Source organism: Notechis scutatus, chromosome 3 (genome assembly GCF_049901735.1).
Source record: "Notechis scutatus isolate UNSWTSFEM ecotype Mainland chromosome 3, rNotScu1.2, whole genome shotgun sequence".
NCBI lineage: Eukaryota > Metazoa > Chordata > Lepidosauria > Squamata > Elapidae > Notechis > Notechis scutatus.
The window spans coordinates 145,514,424-145,539,417 of NC_142011.1; the positions used below are offsets into that span (position 1 = coordinate 145,514,424).

General features: G+C 36.3%; 1 protein-coding gene across 15 annotated transcripts in view; it reads right to left on the reverse strand.

The window, feature by feature from the left end:
• KIF13A (kinesin family member 13A) overlaps positions 1-24,994 on the reverse strand; it is a 69,976-nt gene that overhangs the window by 28,459 nt on the left and 16,523 nt on the right. For 9 of the 15 annotated variants that reach the window (XM_087961368.1, XM_087961376.1, XM_087961375.1 and 6 more), the window contains exons 8-22: positions 23,990-24,124; positions 22,826-22,938; positions 17,722-17,833; positions 17,127-17,339; positions 16,605-16,715; positions 15,475-15,609; positions 14,519-14,649; positions 11,782-11,868; positions 10,418-10,587; positions 9,691-9,901; positions 7,509-7,671; positions 6,326-6,466; positions 4,901-5,050; positions 3,743-3,946; positions 1,881-2,054 (exon numbers count right to left, since the gene is read on the reverse strand). In XM_087961368.1, coding sequence (XP_087817494.1) covers positions 1,881-2,054; positions 3,743-3,946; positions 4,901-5,050; positions 6,326-6,466; positions 7,509-7,671; positions 9,691-9,901; positions 10,418-10,587; positions 11,782-11,868; positions 14,519-14,649; positions 15,475-15,609; positions 16,605-16,715; positions 17,127-17,339; positions 17,722-17,833; positions 22,826-22,938; positions 23,990-24,124 — 2,250 coding nt within the window. The remainder of the gene's footprint in view (positions 1-1,880; positions 2,055-3,742; positions 3,947-4,900; positions 5,051-6,325; positions 6,467-7,508; positions 7,672-9,690; positions 9,902-10,417; positions 10,588-11,781; positions 11,869-14,518; positions 14,650-15,474; positions 15,610-16,604; positions 16,716-17,126; positions 17,340-17,721; positions 17,834-22,825; positions 22,939-23,989; positions 24,125-24,994) is intronic. The other 6 variants (XM_087961377.1, XM_087961372.1, XM_087961371.1 and 3 more) reach the window with 1 other exon arrangement.

Below are 24,994 nucleotides of genomic sequence, written 5' to 3' on the forward strand. Positions count from 1 at the left end.
CAATTGTAGAGAAAAAATACAGCTAAAGCTGTATGGATAATTCCATGAATCAATTCATCTGCACCAACAGGCTGTACCATGCAGAATCCAGGAAATAGTGAACAGATTTCTATTTTATAACAATAGAATGTTTTCACAAATAATCAAAAACCAGTTTTTATAGTGGTGGATACAATATACAGCATTTTGTATTCAAACTTATACCTCAGAATGACAAAGTTGAACTTGAAATGATTGCTCTCTATCACCCCTCCTCCCCCATAAACTTTACAATTTACAAATTACAAAATTACTTATACTATCTTTTAAATTTTATTATTATAATATATATTATTATATTATAATAATAATATATTATTATAATTATATATTATTACATAGTAATGTGTAATTTCTTTCTGCTTATATGTTTTTCATTGGTTCTGTTGGCTTTAGCTAGAAGTGTTTGTGCATGTGTTTGACTCAGTGTTGAATCTGGCCAGACAGTACTAATTAATCCCTGCATTTATCTTGTCGAACAATCTGGAAGTGGTTTGCCACTGCCTTCTTCCTAGGATTGAGAAGGAGTGTGCGGTCTCAGTTGGTTTCATACTGAGGCAGGAAGGGAATGTCCTCTTGTTTTATAGCAGACTGCCTTTAACCTCTATACCAAATTAGCTCCCTTCACTAATTATTTTATATGAATTGCATACGTTTAAAACGAACTGCAAATTGAGAAAAGCTTTTTTGAACAGTAGATGTAAATCCAATCTATAAATTGGATTCATGTTTATCCTCTGATACCAACTGTTCAAACAAAAAACAACAGCTTCTTATTTCTCTTAAAACTTCCTTTTTCCACTGGTTTTCTCTGAAGTTTAAACGATCTTACAGTTAGTCCTCAACCTATGACCATTCAGCAACCATTCGAAATTATAATGGCACTCAGAGTTACAGCTATTCCAGTACCTTGTGGTCAATGAGATTGCGATACGGGTGCTTGGCAACCTGTTTCCATGACAACCAGTCACAATGCCCCACAATCATCACTTGCAATAGTCCCTGCTGGTTCCCCAGAAAGTCAATTGGAAAGCCATCAGGGAAGGTCAGAAATCTCTGGGTAAGTCTTCCCCACCTGTACATCCTCCCCCACCTATCTGTGCTTGTGCTGCACTCATTCATCCTTGCGCACCCTCCCTGACCTGCGCCTCCCTTGCCTCACCTAACAACCATGGGATTCAGTTAATGATGGCAACCAGGATTGCAGAGATTGCTGTTGCTAAGCAACGTGGGCATGCTTTACCTAATCTTATTGCTTAATAATGGAAATTCTAGTCCAAAACGCTGTTGTAAGTCAAGAACTATCTGTAGGAATTCCTACCAGAAACAGGATACACAATATCTATCTTTAATATATGTAATACAGTAGCTTATAGTTTATAGTAGTTTAATAAAATCAACAATTGATTAAATTTCTAAATGCCTGCCTAGGGAAACACATAGAATCAATTATAATACAGACAGCCCCAAAAGTGTATTACTAACTTCAAATAGGCAGGAAAATGAGCTATTCTCCGATATAATTTCTTTTTGCATAGACTTCGCTTAAAAGTAGCGAAGAGCACCCTCCATCTTAAAAACAAGTACATATGTTTTAAAGCAGTCCTCATTGTGTGTACTTGTTTTTGAAAAACTACTCTTAGTTTGATGTAGACAATTAAATGAACTGGGCTTGCAAATAGATACAAAATAATTTGCATTCTTCATTTTTTTCGTATGAATACATATCGAGGTTTTTGCATTTACAAAAATGAACTAACTCAAATCTTTACCCTACAGTGTATATCAATACACAAATCAAAAACATGATCATGATGGTCTCAGGAGAAACAAATAATTACCCTACAATGAGAGAAAGTCACTGTAAATTGGACATCTTTGCCCAGAGGTGAAGGCACATCTGGATCTACAACTGGTGCTGCAACGGTTGGTTCACACTGATCCCAGAAGGTATATTGGCAAAAGACAAAGTTTGAAAGATTCAGTGGTAGTCCTGTTGCTTCTTTGATTTTTACCTGGACAATTAGGAAACATAAATTCAATAAACTAAAATATTTATCTTTCTAAACAAATATTTAGTTACAAAAATGTGTCTCCTATGGGAAAAATTGTATCTCTTAATTAGCATAGTGCTACAGTTTTGATTCCAAAGGTTCTTCTGGTACCTCCGAAGGTACTTATAGCATATCAGGATTCAGACATGGCCCTTCTCCACAAATTATTAAAACACTTATTTATTTTCCTGAAACCATGCAGCTTCCTTCCCATGCTGCCACCTGAAGCTTTTTTGAAGGAGCTGCAGAAAATTGCTATGTTTTGTGCTCCAAAACACTTTTGGAAACTGAATCCAAATTGTTGCATGAATCTGAGATAGAGAAAAACAGAGATGGCAAGGGACATACGGTATGTGAAAGGGTCAACTGACTACATATCAATTAAAAAATGACCCCTAAAGCAAATAAACTCCTTACATCTATCAAATTGGGGTTTGGGGTTGTTGTTTTTTACTCACAGAACAGCAGCTCTTTCTAAAACTGACCATGCAAGTGTTGGCTGAAATATGAATACATCTCCAAGAAAAAGAAATCAAAATTCTTGTAAGAACAGGATTAGGAATTATTTCCAATCAAGGAGCTGAACTTGAGTTCACCCTAGAGGCTGCATACCAGCAGAAGGTAAGGCAGCCATGAATATTCTCCCTGTTAACACATGCATGTTCACTCACAAACACATCTTTCCAGCCCTACTTTCTCTATTCGCTCAGACAAAGCAGGGAATTTTTTCCCTGCCCAGTTCTGAGATGGATTTCCTTTTTCAGTTCAGGGCCAAAGAAACTGACTTATTTTTTAACCCTTTCTAAATGGTGGCAGAGAAAAAAATAATTTTGTCCCCATCACACCCAAAGAAGATTGAGTTTTGCCTTTATTTCAGTGCTATGGTCAGGGGCAGGGCCTAAGGAATGATGCATCTTGGACATGAATCTCTCCTCCACTCAAAGCTTCATTTTGTCTCTGGTCTTCAGCACAGAATACAACCAATCAGTACAGAATACAATATGAAAACCTCTTTATTTTCATATAACTGACAGTTAACTGAACATAGCTAGAATATAGATTTAACCCTAGAAAATGTAACTGTGGAAGACTAGTACTTTCTAGAGCATAAATACGGAAGGATACACCCTGTCTTTGGGAAGCAAGCGTTCCAAGAGAAAGGAAAGCACACATAAAGCTTGCTTCCAAGGTTCCGCTCCACCTATTTCCTGTAGGGTTGGAATCCTTTCTGTGTCCTTTCTGTGTTGCTGTACATTATAAGTAATCATGAAAATTTTAAATTGAAGTTGCTCCTTCAAGATTGGCCTATCTTGGAATCAGACCAGGATTAATAGCCACTTGATCTTGCTGGAATTAAACCTCCATTTGTTTCTTCCTACCCAGTCCCACACAAACCCTAGCTACTACCTCAAGACTTTTGACACTATCAGCTGCTAAGCCTAGGTGGTACCTATCTGGTAACATCAGCATATAAATGATATACAGCTCTGAACTGCCTGACAACCTTTCCTAGTGGCTTCATGTATCACAGGTGTTTTAATATTATCAATCAAGCGAAGCTCTAAATATTGACAACAGAAACAATTTCCTATTGCAGTATTCTAAGCTGTGTAATTACCAAAGTATTTTTTTTAAAAAAAAATATCTACCCCTAAAAAACATCTGAACATAGATGACGCAGCCCTTACTCTGCATGTGAATTTTTTTGGTCTGTGAATAATTTCTCCATTATTATCCATGATTTCTAAGCTTCCACTTTCACTGGAGTTTTCAGAAGAATCGTCTCCTTCCATAACACGTTCTGGTACAGCACCAGTGACACGCATCACTTCAACATGCAGACGGCCTACCACCTGTATTACAAAAACATGTTAAAAACATCTAATTATCAATAGTGCAAATGAGATACACATATATTTTATATATATAATTTATATTTCATACAACTGTATCTTCAGCAACTAAATAAAGAAAAAATACATATATAATATTTTCAAGTTTGACATACTAGTTTTCTTAAACAACATTGATAATAAAAAATACTACAAAGATTTATATGTATGGGAATGATCCTGGGATCTTCACAGTATGTAACTGTGCATCTAATTATTAATTTACATATTCTAAAAGAAATAATAATTTTGAAAATCCTTTGGTATAGATACCATTCTTTCATTGATATGACCTTTAAATTAAACACACTAGAACTCTGTGTGGAAAAACTATTTGTCAGTATATGAAATTTAGTTGATCTCCATATGTCCCACAGATGTCCTGTTTATTTGTGGACATCAACTGATGATTTTTCTTTTCCTCAGGCTTTCACTCCACAGATCAACAATGTAGTATGTCTGGCATTTTTTCCTTTAAGCCACATCCTTTGCCTTTTCCAACCCTTTGCTAATAGAGACTGCAAACAGCATCACCAACAAATAAACAAAGAGAAAAACACGAACACAGCAGATGGCAATTCCAACTGTGCTATACATAATATGAGCCATTATTTGCAATTCATTCATTCAGTCAAGGCAGTTATTCACAGGATGTATATGGCTGCCTATCTCATATAATGATTCTGAGTGGCTTACAACAATCAGTAAAACAAAGACACAAACCAGAAGTACCCTTTTCCCTAGACACCAGACCAAACAAACCTCCCAGCAAAAACCCCATCCTTGCTCAATATTTGGGGGAAGAGCCAAGTCTTCAAGGTCCCCCAGAAAGCTGAAAGGGCAGGAATGTACATGTATAACAAAGATACTCCTTTCACAAAAAAAGTGCAATATTTATTATGGATTAAGCCTTACCTCTCCTTGTTGGCTAATTATTGGTACCGCATACTGAAGCTTAACATCACAGAAAAGGCACTCCAAAAAGACATTTGCTACGCCAATTAAATTGTGATTTTCTTGGGCTTCATAAAAAGGGTCACCTCTTTTTCCCGTGAGTCTCTTCATCTATTTTTTTTTTTAAAAAAGAAGATAGGAATTTCAAAGGCATGAAGGGTTTACCAGAATGATTCAATATGGAAATGGCAAGCTATATTTTGGAATATATATCATTTATCGTAAATAATCACAGTATTATTTTCATTTTTATTATTATTAATTGTAATAATTATATTACGTATCACAGCAAAAATATACATATTATTTGCACCAAAAAGTTATATCAGTTAACAAAAACATTTTAAGGACCAACAGTTTATCTTTAAAACAGAAATAATAAAAACTTCAAACAATCTCTATTCTCTCCCAAATACAGGACACAATATATTAATTAGGATCATTTTAACTGTCAGGATAGAAATGTAAATGTAGTAATAAAGCATAATAATAATCCTTATTTCTTATCGTTAGGCAGGCAATATATCTTACAATGCTCAACAAAAATCAGTGAAAGGAACTATATTTCAGAGTACTAGCCATTTAATATGGGTAGCATAATGAACCAGACCAGTGATGACGAACTTTTTAACCACGGCATGTTAAAAATTTGAAAAATGTCTAATTTGAGTCTGTTGACATGTCACCCGCCCCACAAAAAGGAGAAAAAATTCTCTCTCCTCATGCACCATTTAGGCCACCCTGAACAGCGGCACTGAGCAGCAGCACAGAATCTGGGCCTGAAGTTAAGGCCTGGATCTTGACTTCAGCTGTAGTGCCACCACTCCCATTCGAAAAGGCACCTCATGCAATTCCACAAGGCATATGAATTTGGGGGAATGATATGATTGCTCCCCAGGATCAGCTGCATGCCATCCTAGCAGTCCCCAGGATCTGCTGCATGTCCCTTTGCAGGAAGTATTCTTTCTCTTTATGGTGAGAGACACCTGGGCCTATCTGAGGGTGCCCAGGTTGCATATGGCCTTTGTTCTTGAAGAAACTTCAGAGGATGCTCTTCTGCAGCCTTGGCAACCTCTGAAAACCATCTGAAAGGATGCCCCATTCTTGTGCAACTTCCAGAGTTACACAAAACCATATTTCACTCTCATGTATCTACCACAGCTTCCGAAAATCATGAGAATGTTCTGTGCTTTTGAAATTAGTTGTTGTTGGGCATCACATCACCCAAAACTTTGTGGTGTATGCCACCTTTGATGCGCATGTCATAGATTTGCCATCACTGGTTTAGAATAAACTAACATAAAAATGAATTAGGCAATGGAGTCCACACAGGGCTTTATGCAAGCATACTTTTATAAATCTGATATTGGAAAAATGGTTAAATACCTCCTGAGAGCTCTCTTTCCATTCTTGATATAACTCTCTCATATCGATTAATTTGTTTTCTAGCTTTTCAATGGTCCACACCTGAGTGCTTTTTCCTTTTCTTTTTACCTGAATAGCTGGTTCACTGACAATTGCTCCTCTCTGAATAACAAAACACAACCATTTTATTTATAGTATTTATTCAATGTGTGTACTGCCAAAATCTGCCAAGGTATTCTGGTGATGTAAAATCATGAATCAACATCCTCAATAAGAAAATAATACATTACTATTGTAATTAATGTTGATCAAATTGTTTATATTTAATAATATAACATTACCATAATAGCAAAACATTTAACAATAATGTAACATTAATAGTAATACTTAAAATTAATTTATTAAAACATGAAAGTTCAGTGGTAAAATGTGTTTTAAAAATATGTATTTGTTTCTCAGATGTCAATATACATTTCTTTCTCTTTTTATTTTTGGAGAAATATATTTGAAAAATCTGTTTCCAAAGTTAAGCACATGGAATTACTGTAGTTAAATGTAGTTTTAAGATTTCATGCATGAATGCAAATCTCCTTTACTGAATGTATTGCAATCAACAAAGAATCTTTTATTTTGGCATAATCTTTCATAGTTACATCCACTTCACTGAATACATCACAGTCAGCTATTTGTTAGGGGAGCTGAACATGCAGGCAAAATACAGCACAGTTTTCTAACAGTTTGTATGACCCTACCAGAATATGCCTGCATGTGAAAAGTGGCATGCAAAATGAGAGCTTTTATCTCATTTTAAGTTAAGATTCTATGTACTGAGTATTCCAGACACGTTCATTAATGGAAGTGATCTGTGCTCTCACCATATATACAAGACTTCATCTTATCAAATTTGAACTAATGTGAACTAATAATGATCACCAACAAGTTCTTAGTTTAATTTTTTGGAACTGATTACCTGTGGATACTTTAGTACTTCAGTATAGTACATGTGTGAATCTCTATTTACATTGATATGTACAGGTTACAGAGACAAAAATAAAAGAAGCTGCTTATTCTGGGTGTATAACTATTCTCATTCTATCTACTTCATGCACAAAAATCAGCGAATTTTATCTTGAATGCAAAATGATTGTGGACTTTTTGACTTTTTATATTAAACTATTTTATATAAAATAGTAAAAAAAATTACCTTTCTGTTGGCATTCAAGTTAGCAGCAGGGATCTGAAGTGTGACTTGATAATCTGTTAGCTTGCTCATTTCTTCAGCTAAAAAATTCGCTTCCCTTACTAATGCATTGGCTTTAACTATTTGTTCTCTCAGTTTTGCTAAGCTTTGTCGAAATAATTCATCTCTACAAGGGAAACACGACATAAATATATCAAAAAATGTAATTTAGAAACCCAATTTCTAAATACTATTTAAAATACTATTGAGGAGACTATTACATTATTTTTAATAAATTCTCAATGAAAAAGCATGAATTTAGCCACCAGCTGTAGAGTTCTGATGGAAATTAGAATAATCATGCAGCTGAAAAGCATAATAGTACTAACATTAATATATGTAGAATTTATAATTAAAAATTCAAACAAATTGCATAAATTAATCCATCCTTACAGATGTTTTAAGAGACATTATCTGTAACTAAGTTTTCCTGGGAGCTGGAATCTAGATTATTTGATTTATGGAATCAAACTTAAACTATGTAATATTGCCTATAGAGGCTGTATTTTATTATGTTACGAATAACACATGAACAAAGGTTCAAAGCAAACTAAAGCCGTCTGATAAAATCAAGAGCATTTTCTATTTTTAAACAAATATTTAATCTGTTTTTATTCAATGATTTCAAACAAAAAAAGTCTCTCCAGGTTACCCCATAAACCAGGATAAAATATTTTAAATGTTAGTATGTAATACTAATACAATTGAAAAAGTCCAGAAACATTTCACAAGAAGAGTTCTCCGCTCCTCTACTCATTGCAGAATACCTTATGCCATCAGACTTGAAACTCTAGACCTAGAACACCTAGAACTAGGCCGCCTCCAGTCCAATCTAAATATAGCATATGAAATCATACATTGCAATGTCCTACCTGCAAATGAATACTTCAGCTTTAATCATAACAATACAAGAGCACACAATAGATACAAACTCAAGGTTAACCGCACCAAACTTGATTGCAGGAAATACGACTTCAGCAACAGAGTGGTCAATGTTTGGAATACTCTACCTGACTCTGTGGTTTCTTCCCCAAACCCCCAAAACTTTAACCTTAGACTGTCTACTATTGACCTCACTCCCTTTCTAATAGGCCTGTAGGGGGCGTGCATAAGCGCACCAATCGTGCCTATCGTCCCTGTCCTATTGTTTTTTTATTTTTCTTATAAGTATCTATCTCATGTATTCAAAACTATATTTATTCTTATACCTGTATCTTGTAAGTGATTGACAAATCAAATAAATACTAAATACTAAATATACTAAAAAATGTAATAGCCACAAGATACAGTAGACCTATCCCAAAAGTGCTTTAAAAAGACAACTGGACTTTTTCTCGAAGATGTTTCACTTCTCAACCAAGAAGCTTTTTCAGTTTCAAGAAACATCAAGGAAGTTCAGTTGCCATTTTTAAAGCAGTTTTGGGACAACCATGACCTAAATGATTGAAAACCCGCGTAGACGAACCATAGGCCTAACTTAGCACCACTTGCACAGCTACCATTCAAAGGTACGATGACTCTGAACAAGAGGACTTTATAAACGTTCCTCACAGTTGCAGCCATCACAGCAGGATTGTGATTCAGGCACTTGGCAGCCGGCTCGCAATTATGATTGCAGCATCCTGTGATCATTGCCATTCGTGACCTTCGCTGACAGCTTTCGATAAGCGAAGTCAATGGGGAAGCTGGCAGGAGGTTGCAAATGGTGACTACATGACTACAGGATGCTGCAATTCAATGGGATTTGCCTAATGACAGCAAAAGGAACTGGTGCAACTGCTGTTGTAAATCAATGCAGTCAGGTGACATCACATTTTATGACCATGTGGCTTAGTGGCAGAATGGCTGATCCCAATTACCATTATTAAACAAGGACTGTTAGAATGAATCAAGGCAGGTACATCTCTTAGTAAACTGGATTACACAATATTTAAAGAGGAAATCGTGCAAAAAAAAAACCAACAACAACCCAGTTCAATGCACTGAAGGCCTCACAGACACAAAATATGAAAAACTTAATTGCCTCAGCTTTGAGCAACAAATTAAGTAGATAACCCTTCACATCACTATTGATTCAAAATGATTTCAAGATTTTCTTTTGTCCTCCAGCACAATCTCTCGGTTACTTAAATACCAATATTCTTACCTCTCTTCTGACCAGAAGTTTATTTTCTGCTGAGCAGTCTGGGCAGCATCTGAAAGGCTGCCACCACACTGCTGATAATGCCTTTCTGGAGAAAGCTGTTGCCTGAGCTGTTCCAGCTCCCGCTCATACATTATCCGCTGCTCTTCCAAAGCACTACGTTTTTCTTCCAAATATTGTTTCTCCAACACCTGGACCACATTTTGCAATGGATCTAGACAGAAAGGAGTCCACGCCATTTTAGGACTTATTTCCAGTGGGAATGCTCAATATAACATTATCACTTTATGAAAATCCTCCTAGGCTTAACAACCTTGTGCACTGACCTGATTAAAATACTATCCCAATATGCGTTCTGCATAGATTGGCTCTATTACTTCTTAACATGGAACATTTTCACATATTCTTATAGCTACAATGTTTTAAGGTGGAATAAAGGACATGACCCCCCCAAAAAAAAGTATATATTCTAGAAAAAAAGCACAAAGAAAGGATAAACCCCATAAAACTTTCAGGAAACATACTGTATTTAGGTTCCATCTATCAGAAAAATAACCTTGGGAAAAAATACTTCAAGTTTTCTATTTGAACATCTATTTACAGAAAATCACTACAATTATGCATTGTATTGATAAAGAAAAAAATGTATCCTTTTTGTTATATATCAAGACAACCCAGAAACCTGTCTATCCCTGTTTGATTTCAGCATCCCTGAACACCATTTTCTCACCATTGCTGTTTAGCATTTTCATTATAACTTCCATTTGTGCAAATTCATAGTTATAGTCTGGTTCTGAAGAAGCTTCACTGGCTGCATCTAAATCCTGTTCTGCTTCATGTTCTTTTTCTTTTTCAGAGTCTTTAAAACAATCTCGACGCTTTCTCTTAGGAAGATTAATTCTATATGAAAAATAAAAAGGTATAAAATTACCAATATGGTTTTAAAATAAACTTGTATGAAGGAACTGGGGACAGCAGGAACAGACATACTTGCTCCAAAACACAGGAAGCAAAACATGTGATTATAGTCCTTGATCATCCTATGAAATGTGAATACAAAAGTTTACTGCTGGCTGCCATCAAACCCTTGGAACGTCACTAAACGGTTGCTATGGAGGATCATTATGGAAGATAACCTTCAACTAGCAGGAAGCCAAGATGTATTATGTTTGAGATTTTTAGATCATGGATAATTACTCCCGCCAAGGAGGTACTCTGGGAGTAGCCTGGGAATAACAGAACAATTTATAGTTTCTTGTGAGTGAAGGATCCAGTTTGGAGTTGCTACCATAGAGATACTTGTATAAAGCAACAGCGCCTAGGTTTTTTTGTGGGGATAATGACCATATTTAATTTTTGAAAGGGAGAAATTGAGTCAAACATTCTAAAAACTACTGTTTTTGGGTCAGTCTTTCCATTACCAATGGCAAATATGATAAAATGTGATTTTTGGTTTTTTTAAAGAATAAAACAATTTTATATTATGAAAAATGATATTTGTTGCCCTTTACTATCAAGATTGTTTGTGATGAATATTGCTAAATATTAAAAGCTGATGCAAGTGATAACCAATCTAACTGAATTTAGATTAAATTCATTTCAAATTCTCTTCTATACAGTTGTCAGAGTTATGAAATTGCTTAAAAATATCAAGTGGGCTGAATAAAATCCTTGAAATAGTTGCTGGAGCCTGTATGCCACTATTCCAAACTGAGAAAAACTATTTCTGAACTTTCAAATATAGTAACTTTTAAAGTAATGCTATTTCGAATTATCCTTTGCAAGCAAAATCATTCATTTGTATATTATCTATATAAATAAGATAAACTAAGTAAAATCTTGACCTTGACTCTTGGTGGTTTCACGGACAAGTCCATGTTATTTTTCTTCAAATATGTGCTTTGCTGCTATGTTTTTCAGGGATGCTTTTTTTGACTTCAAAGTCTGGCCTTTGGTATTCCTAGCGGTCCCTCATCAGTGCAAAGTACAATCCAGTTCACATCATGCTTAACTTTATGACATCAGAAAAGGGTTGGCCAGGTATTGCTGCCTAGTATTACAATGGAACTACTATGGAACATTAAAAACAAATACCTAAAAAAGTGGTTGTTTCCCCATAAGATTCTATCTCCGTGCCACAGCTGAGTCACAGAACATACCAGTGTACCATTTACGCATGATCTGAAAAATATAAGACATTTATAAGACTAAAATCACTCTTCGTAGTCAAGTTCTCACACTCTATTGTGGATATTACTTCAGCAAAGTCCAGTCTACCAGGGAATTATTCTAGTCTGTAAGATCAGTCAGGATGAGTAAGCACTAGACATTTGCTACCTCTTTGTATGGAGAAACAGAAAACCTAGTCATGTCTCTTCCCTCTTTTGTCCTTTAGTGAAAGAGTGGATAATCACTACCTTTTTGGCTGTGAATTTGCCCTCATTCCCCAACAATCTGGAAAGAGTTCCAAATGTCCCCTTAGACAGGCTATATTTAGTAAGTGCTGGATTGACCAGCCGTTTCAAATCGCTGCTGGGTCACTGTGATACTAAACTAAATTGATGCAGCTCACTGCTTGATAGGCTAAATACAAATATGTGGCCATTAAGTGTAATGGAATACAGAAGTGACAAATCTCACTGCTCTAGTGTCTTTGTAGGCTGCATGACTTCATCCAAGTGATTTGATTTGATGCTAGCTAGAGAAATATAGCATAGTTTAAATGGCATGTGAATAATTACACTCAACCCAGCAAGCTGTTGTAGCATGTATGGTGGAAGAAAAGAGAAAACTAAAAAGCTGAAAATCAGAAAACTGCTTAGCTCATCTAGTGAGCCACACATGGGGTGGAAATGAGTGGGCAAGGAGAACTTGCGTAGACTTTCTAGAAAATATCTTAACCAGAACAGCCCTGAACCTCAATATCTTTGCTCTTCTGGAAAGTGTATAGAAGGCTCCTTCTAAGCCAACCCAAAGTGAAGGTTGCAATGGAGTGGAGGTAGGGATTTGTGCATGTGCTTGTAGGGCAGAATTAGTGTGTGGATGTATAAACAAACAAGGGCAGTCCTGAAGAGAAAAATGATTGACTCTTGCACATACATGACTGGGTGGAAGATATAAACTATGGCCTTACACACCCGATAACAAAATCATAGGAGACTTCTCCATTAGACCATCCACCTTCCCATTGAAACGAGACCTATAAAGTTGTGGGAAGCTCACACTGCAGATGCTCCATCTAAATCTGATTGTTGATGGCTGATTATATGAAGTTCTATTCAGGTCTTATAATTACAACTAGAATTATTTGATGATGAGCAGCCCACATCAAAGGCTACCATTTTATCCCTTACTAATTTTTACTACTTATATCTTTCTGTATATTACAATATTTTGCGAACTAATGAGACAGAATTTTTTATAGCTTGTATATTCCAGTTTTGGGAACATATTATTAATAGGTTACCCATTTTTTTTAACTTAATACAAACATGAATGAAATAAAAATAGTAACTCTGTATTCAGTGTTAAAATCATCAAGGATTTAATTAAGACTTCAATTCTTCGTGACAAAAACATATTTGCTGCAGTACATCCCTGCTGTAAAAAAAAATGGGGAAATAGCCAATGCAGTGCATGTATTTAAGTAACTGGGTCACAGGCTGTTTATCACAAGCCATCTGCAGAAACCTAGTTTAAATCTCCTTAATGAGACATTTACTTAAATCACTTCAAAAGTAACATAAATTATTCTAATATGCAGTTATTCTGTGAAAGTAATGTTTATTTCCTATATAAGCCAAAAGAAGCAAAATATACCTTTTATTATCAGTTTGGAATATAATTTAAAAGAAGTAGCTTTTGTATAACATTCCACTCTGCTCATAAACAGAGGCACATAAACCAGGAAAATAATTAATTTTCCATCTCAATTTTCTCAAGCAGATGATATTTAGGCATAATTTCTTTGTTTTGTGGCTGACAATATAAATAATCCTCAGTACTTCAACTGTAAAAAAAAATCTTCATTTTAAATTCATTTTCCAGTCATTAAGAACTTAATTGCTTTTTCCACAAGAATCAACAATGAACTGACTCAACTGATTGCCATTGTAACTCTGTAACGTAGTTTGTACTTATTTAGAAATCTTGGATGAAACACAAATTAAATAAAGTTTATTTATCTATACATTTTTTCCAGTGACATGCATCTTTATTGTTGCCAGTCAAAATGACTAATTCTTCACAATGCAACTATATCATAACACTGAATTCCATCTGTTTGGAATATTTTTGTTGTTAAGCCTTGAACTTTCATGGTAACACACTCAGGTCTTACACAAAACCATAGTGAAACTAATTTCTATATATTCACATGTTTCTAAACAGCTGGCCTCCCCCAATTAAAGAGTAAGAATATTTGTGTAAAATCTCTCTAAAGCAATTATACTAACTAAAATCTTACTGAAAAATACTTTCCTGCTTTGTTTTTGGCTTTAAAAAGAGTCAAAAATGTAACCAATGATAAATGTGTACGTGAACACAAATCAGCACTTAATCCCAAAATTACCGATACTAATATCTGCATGATGTGAAATAAGGAGGGCTCTTAACCTCAAAACAACTTGGAACCATTAGGCACAAACTTTGTGAAATGTATGCATGCTGTCAAGTTTTTCTGAGGGAAGAAGTCAGGAACAGAAATTAGTACTAGCTAAGATAAATTATAACTTTCAAAGATTAGGCAAGTTTACAGAGTCTTCGTCTCTTTATTAATGCAAGGTCATTTTGTTTAAATTACAAAGGCTCCCAATTTTACAGATGCCCTTACCTTGCATTTTCTTTTGGTGAGAGAGAAACTTCTCCATCTAGTGCAATGTCTATCTCACAATGTTCTGGTTGAATTCCTATCCCAAATAGCTGTATGTCCTGGGAGGTATCCGCACCAACCCTAGTGTGGTCCTGATTAAGACAAATAAAGTGACAATAAAATCTGCTGCTTCTATCATCCTAAATAAAGATTTATAAATTACAATGTATGTGCAATCTAATACAAACTCAAAATGTTTATATTTACTGTAAAATGTGAAATGAGTGATATTACATCTTTCTACAAACACCTTTAATCTTCTCTATTTAGTTTGTCCATGCCTCATGTACACTGAGAGGCCATATGTGTCAGAAAGAGCTATTTTGAAATCTTTCACATGAGGAAGCTTCATATGCTAGCCTGTCACAAGGGTTTCATTAAACACTGACTAGTGTGTGGCTAGATGACTTTCAAAATATAGGTAGTCCTTGATTTATAACTATTTGTTTAGTGACTGTTCCAAGTAACAATTGCATCAAAAAAGTGACTTATGACTATTTTTCACATTTACCACCTCTGCAGCATCCCCACAGTCATGTAACCAAAATTTGGATGCTTGCAACCAGTTCATATTTATGCTGGTGGCAGTGCCCCGGGGTCATACAATCACTTCTGACAAGCAAAGTCAATGGGGAAGTCAGGTTCACTTAACAACCATTTACTAACTTAACAATTGCAGTGGCAACTGTGGCAAGAAGGATCGTAAAATAGAATAAAACTCTCTTTAAAAATGTCTTGCTTAGCAACATAAATTTGGGCTCAATTATGGTCTTAAGTCAAGGAACACTTGTAAAAGATTTACTGGGTGCAGTAGACATAGTAATCTTCCGTTTTTTTTCTTCCAAATCCTGTTTGACAAATTTCAATAAAAGGAAACTTTAAAGAACTTGTAAGTATGGATTATTATTGTTTTTTACCTTTAAATAATAAAGCAACAATTCATTGAGTGCAGGATCTGCATTTAAATTCACCAGATAACACTTATCTTCTCCCATCTTGATGCCCGAAGATTCAAGAGAAATGCCCATGCTCTCTAATTGCTTTTGTCTTTCCTGTAAAATTCATAGGAGGTTTGAAGTAATAGCTGTTAATTATCTTCACAACAATGAAATTAAATATTATAAACTGTGTCCCAAAAAAATCACAAGTGGAAGAAATATACATGCTAATACTTCTCTATACTTATGCTACAGTTTATGCCATACGGTGTTGGGTATTGAGTAAGATACTGTATTAATTCGCCATTAGACCAGAACAATTTTTGGTATAGTATTCAATTATCACACACACACACACACACACACAATTTCGCTATGAGCAGAATCACTGTTCTTCAAAGTCAGTAATAGAGAAGGAAAGTAAATGATGCTCAGAAACTAAAAATGCTCAGATTTCCTTGAAGAACTCAGGCCCACAGATACTAATTTAATACAATGTAGAATAAACAGTTGCATTTTTCTGTTATAATGAGAAATACTTGCCTTCAAAATGCTGTGACTACCTACAGCAGGGGTGTCAAACTCAAGGCCCACAGGGTGCTTAAATCTGGCCCACGGGGCTGGCCTGGAAACATCAAAGGAACGGCCCGTGGTGCCTCTGCCAGCCAAAACGGGTTGCAGGGGCGCAGGGGCCGTTTTCAGCCTCCATGGCCTCTTGCAGCACTGTCGGCCAAAAATGGACCTCGTGGAGGCCTTGCAAGGCTCTCGCGTGGCCTGTTTTTGTCCTCCCCGGCCTCCATCAGCACTCAGCTGGCCAAAAACGGATTAAGGTTAGGGTTATGGCAGGGTGCTGCAGGAGGCATCTGTCCCGTCTCCCCCCTGCCCCCCCCCATCGGCCCACGGAGAACTACAATGCTCACCTGGCTCTCGAAGAAATGCAGTTTGACACCCCTGACCTACAGCATATATAAGACTCAAAGCCTCTTCAACCCCAGCACTGTGTATTGGCTCTATAACATTATTACAAAAATTAAAAATATGTTGCACCTGGAACATGTTTAGGAATACAAATTTAGTCCATCTCAATTAAGTACTAAATGTATAAATACCTGCGCAATTTCTTCAGTTTTTCTTAATTTCTCTTCCCAGGTAATGGTGAGTTCTTTTATTAGTTTTTCAGATTCCTCCAATTTTTCCTTTAATTCTGGTGCTTTCATAGACTTTAATATTCAAAATACACCTGTTAACAGCTTTCTCAAAATTCCATAGTGGTTTATACAAAATATTTTCATATCAAAAATTATAATTAAATAAATTGGAAAAAAAATGGGGGACAGATCAAATCACTCTCTTGGGGTATATTTATAAACTGCAGACATTACTCTTTGTTCTCCTTTATAGAATCATAGAATGAAAACTGAGTTATATTTCTCTCTGTCCTTTCCATCAGAACCTCAAAACAGCAACCTTTAACAAAACCTTTTTCTGATACAAAGTTTACAGAAAACCCCAAATAATTAATCTTATCTAAATGAATTTCAGAATGCAAATGCATTTTGTCCCTTTCTCTTATTTCCATTTTACTCATTTTATAAATATCAATGAATAAAAAAAAACTTTATCTGCTTTACCTCTGCCTGAGAAAGTTGCTCTTTCAGCTTCTCTACTTCTTCCCGTAGTTCTCGGATAACCCTAGCATTGGGATCCTCATTCACTATAGCATGATTTACTATCCTTTTAGCTCTATCTGCATATCTCAATGTAGATAATGTTTCTTCATAATTATCAGCTGCTGGACTGATTGTAGCTATCATGGCTGTTTGGCTATTTCCTCCCAAGTTGTCCTAAAACGTTTATTAGGGAATAGATAAAATGTGTAAAAAAATATTCTTATGTCTGAAATATATTATTTCTTCTTAACAGATACCATTTTAAAATCTATTTCAATTGTAATTGATCTGCTCACCCGTAGACATTTTTAACATTCAGCATTAAAAATGACTATGTAAAAATTAGAACGACAAATTTTGTTGCAAATGTCATAAAGGAAAGACACAAACCCCCAGAAGAGATCTTATTGCAGTATTGCTCTTTTTTACTAAACATGCTACATTTTGTGCAAGGTTATTTGAGGGCAATAAATGTGCAAGGTTATTTGAGGGCAATAAATGATATATTCATTTTGAAATAGGAGTAGAATATGGTTGTTCTATTCCTATATTTTACCTTGAGAAGCCAAGTGAGTACAGAATCTCGGTAAGGCACAAATTTATTTTTCCCCTTTCCTGCTGCTTGGTCTGCAAGTGATGAAATAACCAAACCTAGTGTTGAAAGGGACCTATGAAAATAACAAATATGATCAGTTTGAACATGTGACCTTCGATTCAGAAAGATGGATACAATTAACAATGCCTTATTTTTTAAAAAAGCAGGCTGTACAATATGTAATAAACTTTTTGAAGAGGAACAGGAATCTGTAGAAGATGACATTATACATGCATGCAAGTTTAAAACTTCTTTATAACAAAAATAATCATCCAAATGAATCTATTTTAGGATCAATTATTTAAAGACTTTAAATGTAGTAATGTTATGAATTATTGACAAACATGATTAGTTTTGATGTAGTGTGATGTCCAATACTGTTTATTTGTAATTTAAAATTGCTTCATATAGCATGCTTACAGTAAGAAAAAAATCCTGTGTAGTATAACAACATCAGTCACATTAACAAAATTCACATTTTGTTCTCCTTTTTTGCCCAACTAAAACTTTGTTATATGTAATGTAAAGATAAACAACACTAATACATTCCTGCACACATAAGCGTGTCATAGAACAGAGGAAAGGACACATCATACATTGGAATGCATATCCTTTCAAATACATATGGAAAGCATTAGTATTTGTGATTCTTGAACTAGTTCTGACTTTTTGAGGGAGGGAATTGGAACAATGACAGAGAATTAAAATTACAAGGTATCTTAGGATATTGTGAGAGATACTACACAATTAGCAAATCCCTGGGTCTAGAATGCCATCCACCTGAGAATCCTTAATGGAGAGAATTAAGAAATGGGGTAAGCAGTGATCTGTCCAAGTCCCCAGATTGTATCAAAATGCTTAGAACAGTATTAGTGGATGTTCAAGTCCAAACCCCTTAAAGTTGCTAAGGTTGAGAAACATGGCTCTAGAATGCCACTGAGAGAAGATGAAGAATAGATGAAGAATGAATCTGACCAAGCATTGATAAGAACCTTTCTTAAGGCTTACTTTGTGAGCATATGGGTAGCAAAAAGTAAATATTGTTCCACTCTTATCGTGTCCATAGAGAGCTAACAAGAGGCTCTGTTTAGAGTGACCCAAAGAAAGTGAGGGATCCTGGAAGTGTGCCTTCTACATCATATTGCCTGCCTATAGACATCATTTCCCCTGTGATCTGGATGGTCCTCTCTTTCCCTGTGGATCTTTTGCAAAGTCTTAAGACCTAGTTGTCTCCCCATGCCTTGGGCCAGGATGTTAATTAAACCTGGTTTTATGATTTAAATCTGAGGAGAAGGGGATGAGTCAGATCTCAATGTCATTGAATTGCGTCAATTAAAGTTATTTATTTTTGTTGCTACTGCTGTTAAATTAATATATTTGATCCAATCTGGGTCGGTCACCGGGACCATAGGTTCTGTCTTCCAGGCTTTTGGACTTATCCTCAGGGAACTTCTCTCTATCAGAGTCTCTCTAGCACACTCTGCTAGAGAGAAGTTCCCTAAAGGTGGGCTTCAGCATGGGTCTGATAGCTCGGAAGACAAAACCTCTGGTCCCGTTGACCGACCCAGATTGGATCCTGCAACATTATTCTGGGACACCTTCATTTTCACCTATGTTCACCTTCATTTGTATTATATTTTAGATGGGAATCAATATTCATATAAAACCATATGGAAAATGTCTCTGTTCCTCAAAATATTAGGCTCAGAAATCAACTAATAAAATTGACTGAGGAGGGAAAATGAACTCACCACCCAGAGTGAGCAGGCATTACTCCTTTCCTCCTGGGATCTAATGCTTTGGGGCTGCCTAGGAAGGAAAGTTAAAACAGCCACAACCCCTCCTTTAATTGGGAGACTTCGTATATAAAGTGGATCAGATGAATCAGGCATGTGTGTGGGTGTGGAAAAAAAAGAAGTCAAGCCAGGAAGACAGCAGAGAAGTGGGGGGGAAAGCACTGAGGCAAGCAACTCAGCGGCAGTCCCCAGACAGGGAAACAAAACTGCCAATCCTGATGCCCCAAGACCTGCCGAGAGACAGAGGGGAAAGACGGGAGAAGGGAAAGTGGACCAGAATCTGCAAAAGGAACAGCTCAAAGTAAGCCCCACTAGGTGCAGCAGCCTGGCAGGAAGCTCCACAAATCAGCTCCAGAAAATAAGGACTCTGAGGGCTTGGGAATTGGGGGTGTGGAGAAAAAAACAGCACACGCTCTGCTATTCCCTGAAGATGGCCTCCAGAATGAGTCTACAGACTTGGAAGACGAAATCTTTGATCCCAGTGACCGACCCAGATTGGATCCTGGAGAGAAAACTATTTGTAAGTCTATAATGGAGCGGAAAGGATCTTCAAATGACTCTGTGACTAGAGCTGGGGAAAAGGGAAATATTTCAACAGGTAGGAAATGGTTAAGACAGAAAAAATGCATTGCTACAAACATAGAGACAGCATGCAGAGATTTAAAAAAAAATAGTTGTAATAGTAAGAGGAAGTTGCTAAATTAAGATAGTTAGGAAAATAGAAACGAGCATAGAATTAGCATTAAGAGTAGAAGAAAGATATAATAGTTTAATTTGATGTAAAGCAGCTTTTGTCCGGGGGGGAACAGAACCCAAACTTAAGTCTTTGTGCCAGTGATCTGTACCAGATTAAGAAAACCCTGACTGGAATCAATTTAAAACAGGAAAAAAAAATGTTTTGCCTGTCATACAGCATATAATCAGCCTGTGGTGTTAAAGAAAACTTGGTAATAGTCATCTTTAAAAGGGGACTGGAAAAATATGCAAGTATACTGAGGGCTATCATTTCTGAAACCTCAACATTACCTTCAGTTGAGAAATAGTAGTAGACCTCAAGTATCAGCAAGAGTGGGAGCAGAGCTAGAGAACAGCATACATTCACTTATTGCTTATGAGCCTCCCAAAGAAACTAAGTACTAAAAATAGCCTTAGGCCAGTGGTGGCTAACCTTTTTGGGCTCATGCCAATAATTGTGTGCATGCTCGCATGCGCACGCTCGTGTGCCATCAACCAGAAGGCAATGTGCACAACCCACACGCCCCCCGCGCATGTGCATGCACATGCAACCCACACGCGGCACATCTCTGCGCATGCTCACGTGATCTCCATGCCATGCATTTCTACGCATGCACGCACATGCCCCCACATGCGCCGCGCCCCCCGAACGTGCACACCAGATACCCGACAATCACCTGGCGGGCAGGTGGCGTGCGTGCATGTGCGGTAGGTCTGCTCTGGTAAAGGTCTCGCGTGCTGGCAGTAATGGCTCTGCATGCCACTTCTGGCACACATGCCATAGGTTCGCCACCATGGCCTTAGGCTAACCCATGAGGGTTATTATTATATCCTTAGAATTAAATGAATACTAAGATCTGCTGTAAACATTTGATAATTCAAATTCAATTACTGTGGCTGACCTGAAGTACTTTCAGGTTAGATTAAAGGATAATTATAAGAAAAGGGCTTTATAAAGACTTACTGTCTCATCTTGCAAAAAAAACCAAAAACCAATTGTCATAAAATCAAAATTCAAATCAAGATACACATAAGCCATTTAGAAACTGAAAGAGGCCTTTTGGCAATTGCTACACTTCACAATGCAGCATTCCAATCTTATGTAGTATAAAATTGCTTACCTGAAAGAAAAAAAAAATCCCATGGGCTCACTGGGGCTTACTTTTAAGTAATTATACACAGAACTACACTGTGGATACATATGCTTGATCAAATTACTGGAAAATGCCTGTAATAATGGCAGAAGCTGCAGGCCTGATTAAAAGCTTAATACTGATCAAAATGTTGGACAGTGCTGATTCAGATAAAATGCATCATCATAACGAACCCAGACAAGGAGGAGAGAGGCTTTCATACAAGACAGGGCTGAAGAAACAGAAAACATGATCTATGGCTATTTTCAAATTCTACAAGTCTAAATGTATGGTAACACTGCTTGAAAAAAAATGAATTAAGAGGAAATAGGCACGTGCATTCAAATATATAATAAAATAGGTCTGCTAAAAAGCATGTAAGAAATAATTATTTTATAAGCCATCCTTTGTTTCATTAAAAAAGACCACAGTGCAAATAGCTTTAGTGGAAGCAAATAAGATAGTTTTAAGGCAAATACGGAAGTTTCTGGATCAGAACTTTTTCTTTTGAAAAAAAATTACTTAGTTAAAACTTGTTTCTTTCATTTACTTGTTTCTGAAAAGTACATTAATTATGTGAAGCAGCCCTTCAGTTACGATTCTTCCCATTTATTTAATAGCTATACATTTTGAAAACATGACCCTCTACTCGGTTCATTATTTTTATATTTTGTAATTGTATTTTAAAACCCCACAGAAAGAATAGTTTGAAAAACTTCGTATTCATAAACCTAATTTCTCCTTGTTGCCAGGGGTGGGCTGCTACGGGTTCACCCGGGTTCAGGCAGACCCGTTGATAACCTTAATGTTGGGTCGGCGAACTGCCAAATCCCACCCCTGGCTGGCCCCTCCCACTCCTCCCAGGAGTCTCCACGCGACCCGTTTTGGATGCGAGGTAAGTGCAGGACCCACGCAGAGGCTCGGGGTGGGGGGGAAATGGGCCTCCCAGAAGTCCTGGAAGTGGGCCTGTTTCTGGCCTCCGGAGCCCGGGGAAAGCAATTTTCGCCCTCGCAGAGGCTCGAGGAAAGCCTCTGGAGCCTGGGGAAGGCAAAAACGCCCCCTCCCCGAGCTGTGATGCAGGAGACCATGGCCATGCCACTTAGCAACCAGGCAGAGAACCCATTGCTGAAATTTTTGAAGCCCACCCCTGCTTGTTGCCATACCAAAAACTGCTTGGGTTGATTTCAGTGAATTTGTTTCAAGGCAGAAGATCCGGTTTAAATTATAGTTCTAGCTCCTCAATAGAAAATAAACGCAGGAAAAAAAAAAAGTAAGACATCCAAGACATAAAATCACAATTATCATGTAGCAAAATGACCAGAAACTTGATTTGAAAAGGCCTTCCAATAAATGCAGCTAGAATCAATTTACTTGGATAATATAGTTTCATCAGTGCCTTACTTATTTATGTTGCTGCCTTCCTTTAAACGTTCTCCCGCAGCTCCTGTTTTAGATACTCTCTCACTACCAGCCAGATCAACCAGGCTAACTTTGCTTACTTTCTCTCCAGAGTTCTAAACAGGAAAAAAAAGAAAGGAAAAAAGGTGAAGCTTAATGGACATGGAGATTTACAGAAGTAAAAACCGACAAGACACGTGTAATCCACAGTACCTCACTGATCACATCCAGCAACAAGAAATTTCACTGCTGAAATTTGATGCCCAAATGGTTGAGTTTCCCTTTACTGACTTCACTCTCTTTACCACCAAATACCTAAGGCAGTGATAGCAAATTTATGAAACGCATATCACAGGTGACATACCACACCATGTCTGGTGACATATGCCAGGCCTCCAGACCCTCTGAAGCTCATCTGAGAGGGTCTTTCTCTTGCACAACCTTCTGAGGCATCTGAAAATCGTGCGAGGATTCTCACACAATTTTCTAAGTTGCAGAAGCCTTGCGGGGGGCCCTCCTGTGACTTTTGAGGGTTCAGAGAACGGAGAGGAGAGTCTGGAGAAGAGATCCTGAAAGGTCTCTTTGGGCCAAGATGCAGGTGGTGATATGACATGCCAGAAGTCAAAGGTAAACATTTTCTGAATTTCTGACACATAAGAGTCCAAAAAGTATCAAATCACAGACCTAAGGTATGATTATTAACCAACACCCTTCAATAAATTACTTATGTAAAGTTCTGGATTACAGAATTGCACCCATTTTTGTTTAGTTGCATAGGCACACATTGAAAAGCTATATCAAATAAATGTGGTTAAGTGTCATATTGGATCTTTATAATTCAATATTTATTCTGATATTTAATGCAAAATAAACTGTAGTATGCATTAAAAATCTTATAATATTAGAGACTACTTTGGCTGAATTTAACTGTCCAAGCATTTTAATCTTAAAACTGTTTTATCACCTAGTGTCACTTTAGCCTTTATTCTAGATTTAAAAAATAATCTTTATACCTACAACAGTAGAAATTTCATTGGACATACATTCATGTTTTACATTGTTATTTATACAATTTTAGGCAAATACCACTGAAAATAACTGGACAAGGTTTAAATTTTTCAATATATTACTCAAATAATAACATGACTTTATATTCAATTCACTTACACCAGACTGCAGATCATAAAGTGTTTGAGTAATGATAATATTAAATACAGCATGAGAACGGCTGCTTTCTTCATTCATGTTGGTTGCTGCAACCGTCCGGGACTTATTTCCCTCTGACATTAGTGACTCTATATCCTGATGAATAACATAAAACATTGCACATTACAATTTCCTTTTTCCAGTTGCAGCATTTTCAATTTATATAAACCTATCATTTTAGATGTAAACAAACAAATAAAAACTTAAAACATTATATGCATATTATATGTGTATTTTTTCACTCTTATGGAACTCTTCCACTCTACATTTACTAAAGTTCCATCTAAAGTATGGTTAAGATCTATTCTCTGAGGTTGCTGTTCAAAATAATTCTAGAGAGATAATGATATTTCCATGATTGTAAATACAATTTTATGCTGTTTTGCTTTACTTACCAATAAACACAGACCAAGACTCCCAACCAATCAGGATGAAGAAAAAACCATTCTGGCACAGCAGTAGGCTAGCCCCAAATTTAAAACTGAAACAACTGTAAAAGTCTGACTCACAGACGAACACAATACAGAAGCCTGATGATGGCAGATGAGATTCTGCCGAAACGTTGCTACAACTTTAAAAGCACAACTATAATGACTTGGGAAAATACCCGAACAAAGCTGAATACCATACATACATACATACATACATACATACATACATACATACATACATGATTTATATATATAAAATTGTTTGATGTTTGCTATACTAATTCAAAACGTACCTCCAAAATAGCTTAGTCAACTGAAAATGAATACATTAATATAAATGTTTTAAACAAAACCTGTTTAGTTATCAGTACATCTAAAATGTATTAGTGGCTAATGTGGTTTAAATACTAATTACTGCAAATAACTTATATAACTTATATTTTCTCTTCTAATGCATTTTCCTTGTCTGTTTTTTTAACAAATATGTTTAACACATGCATATTTTTTATGCAAGTGAATCTATCTTACCACAAAT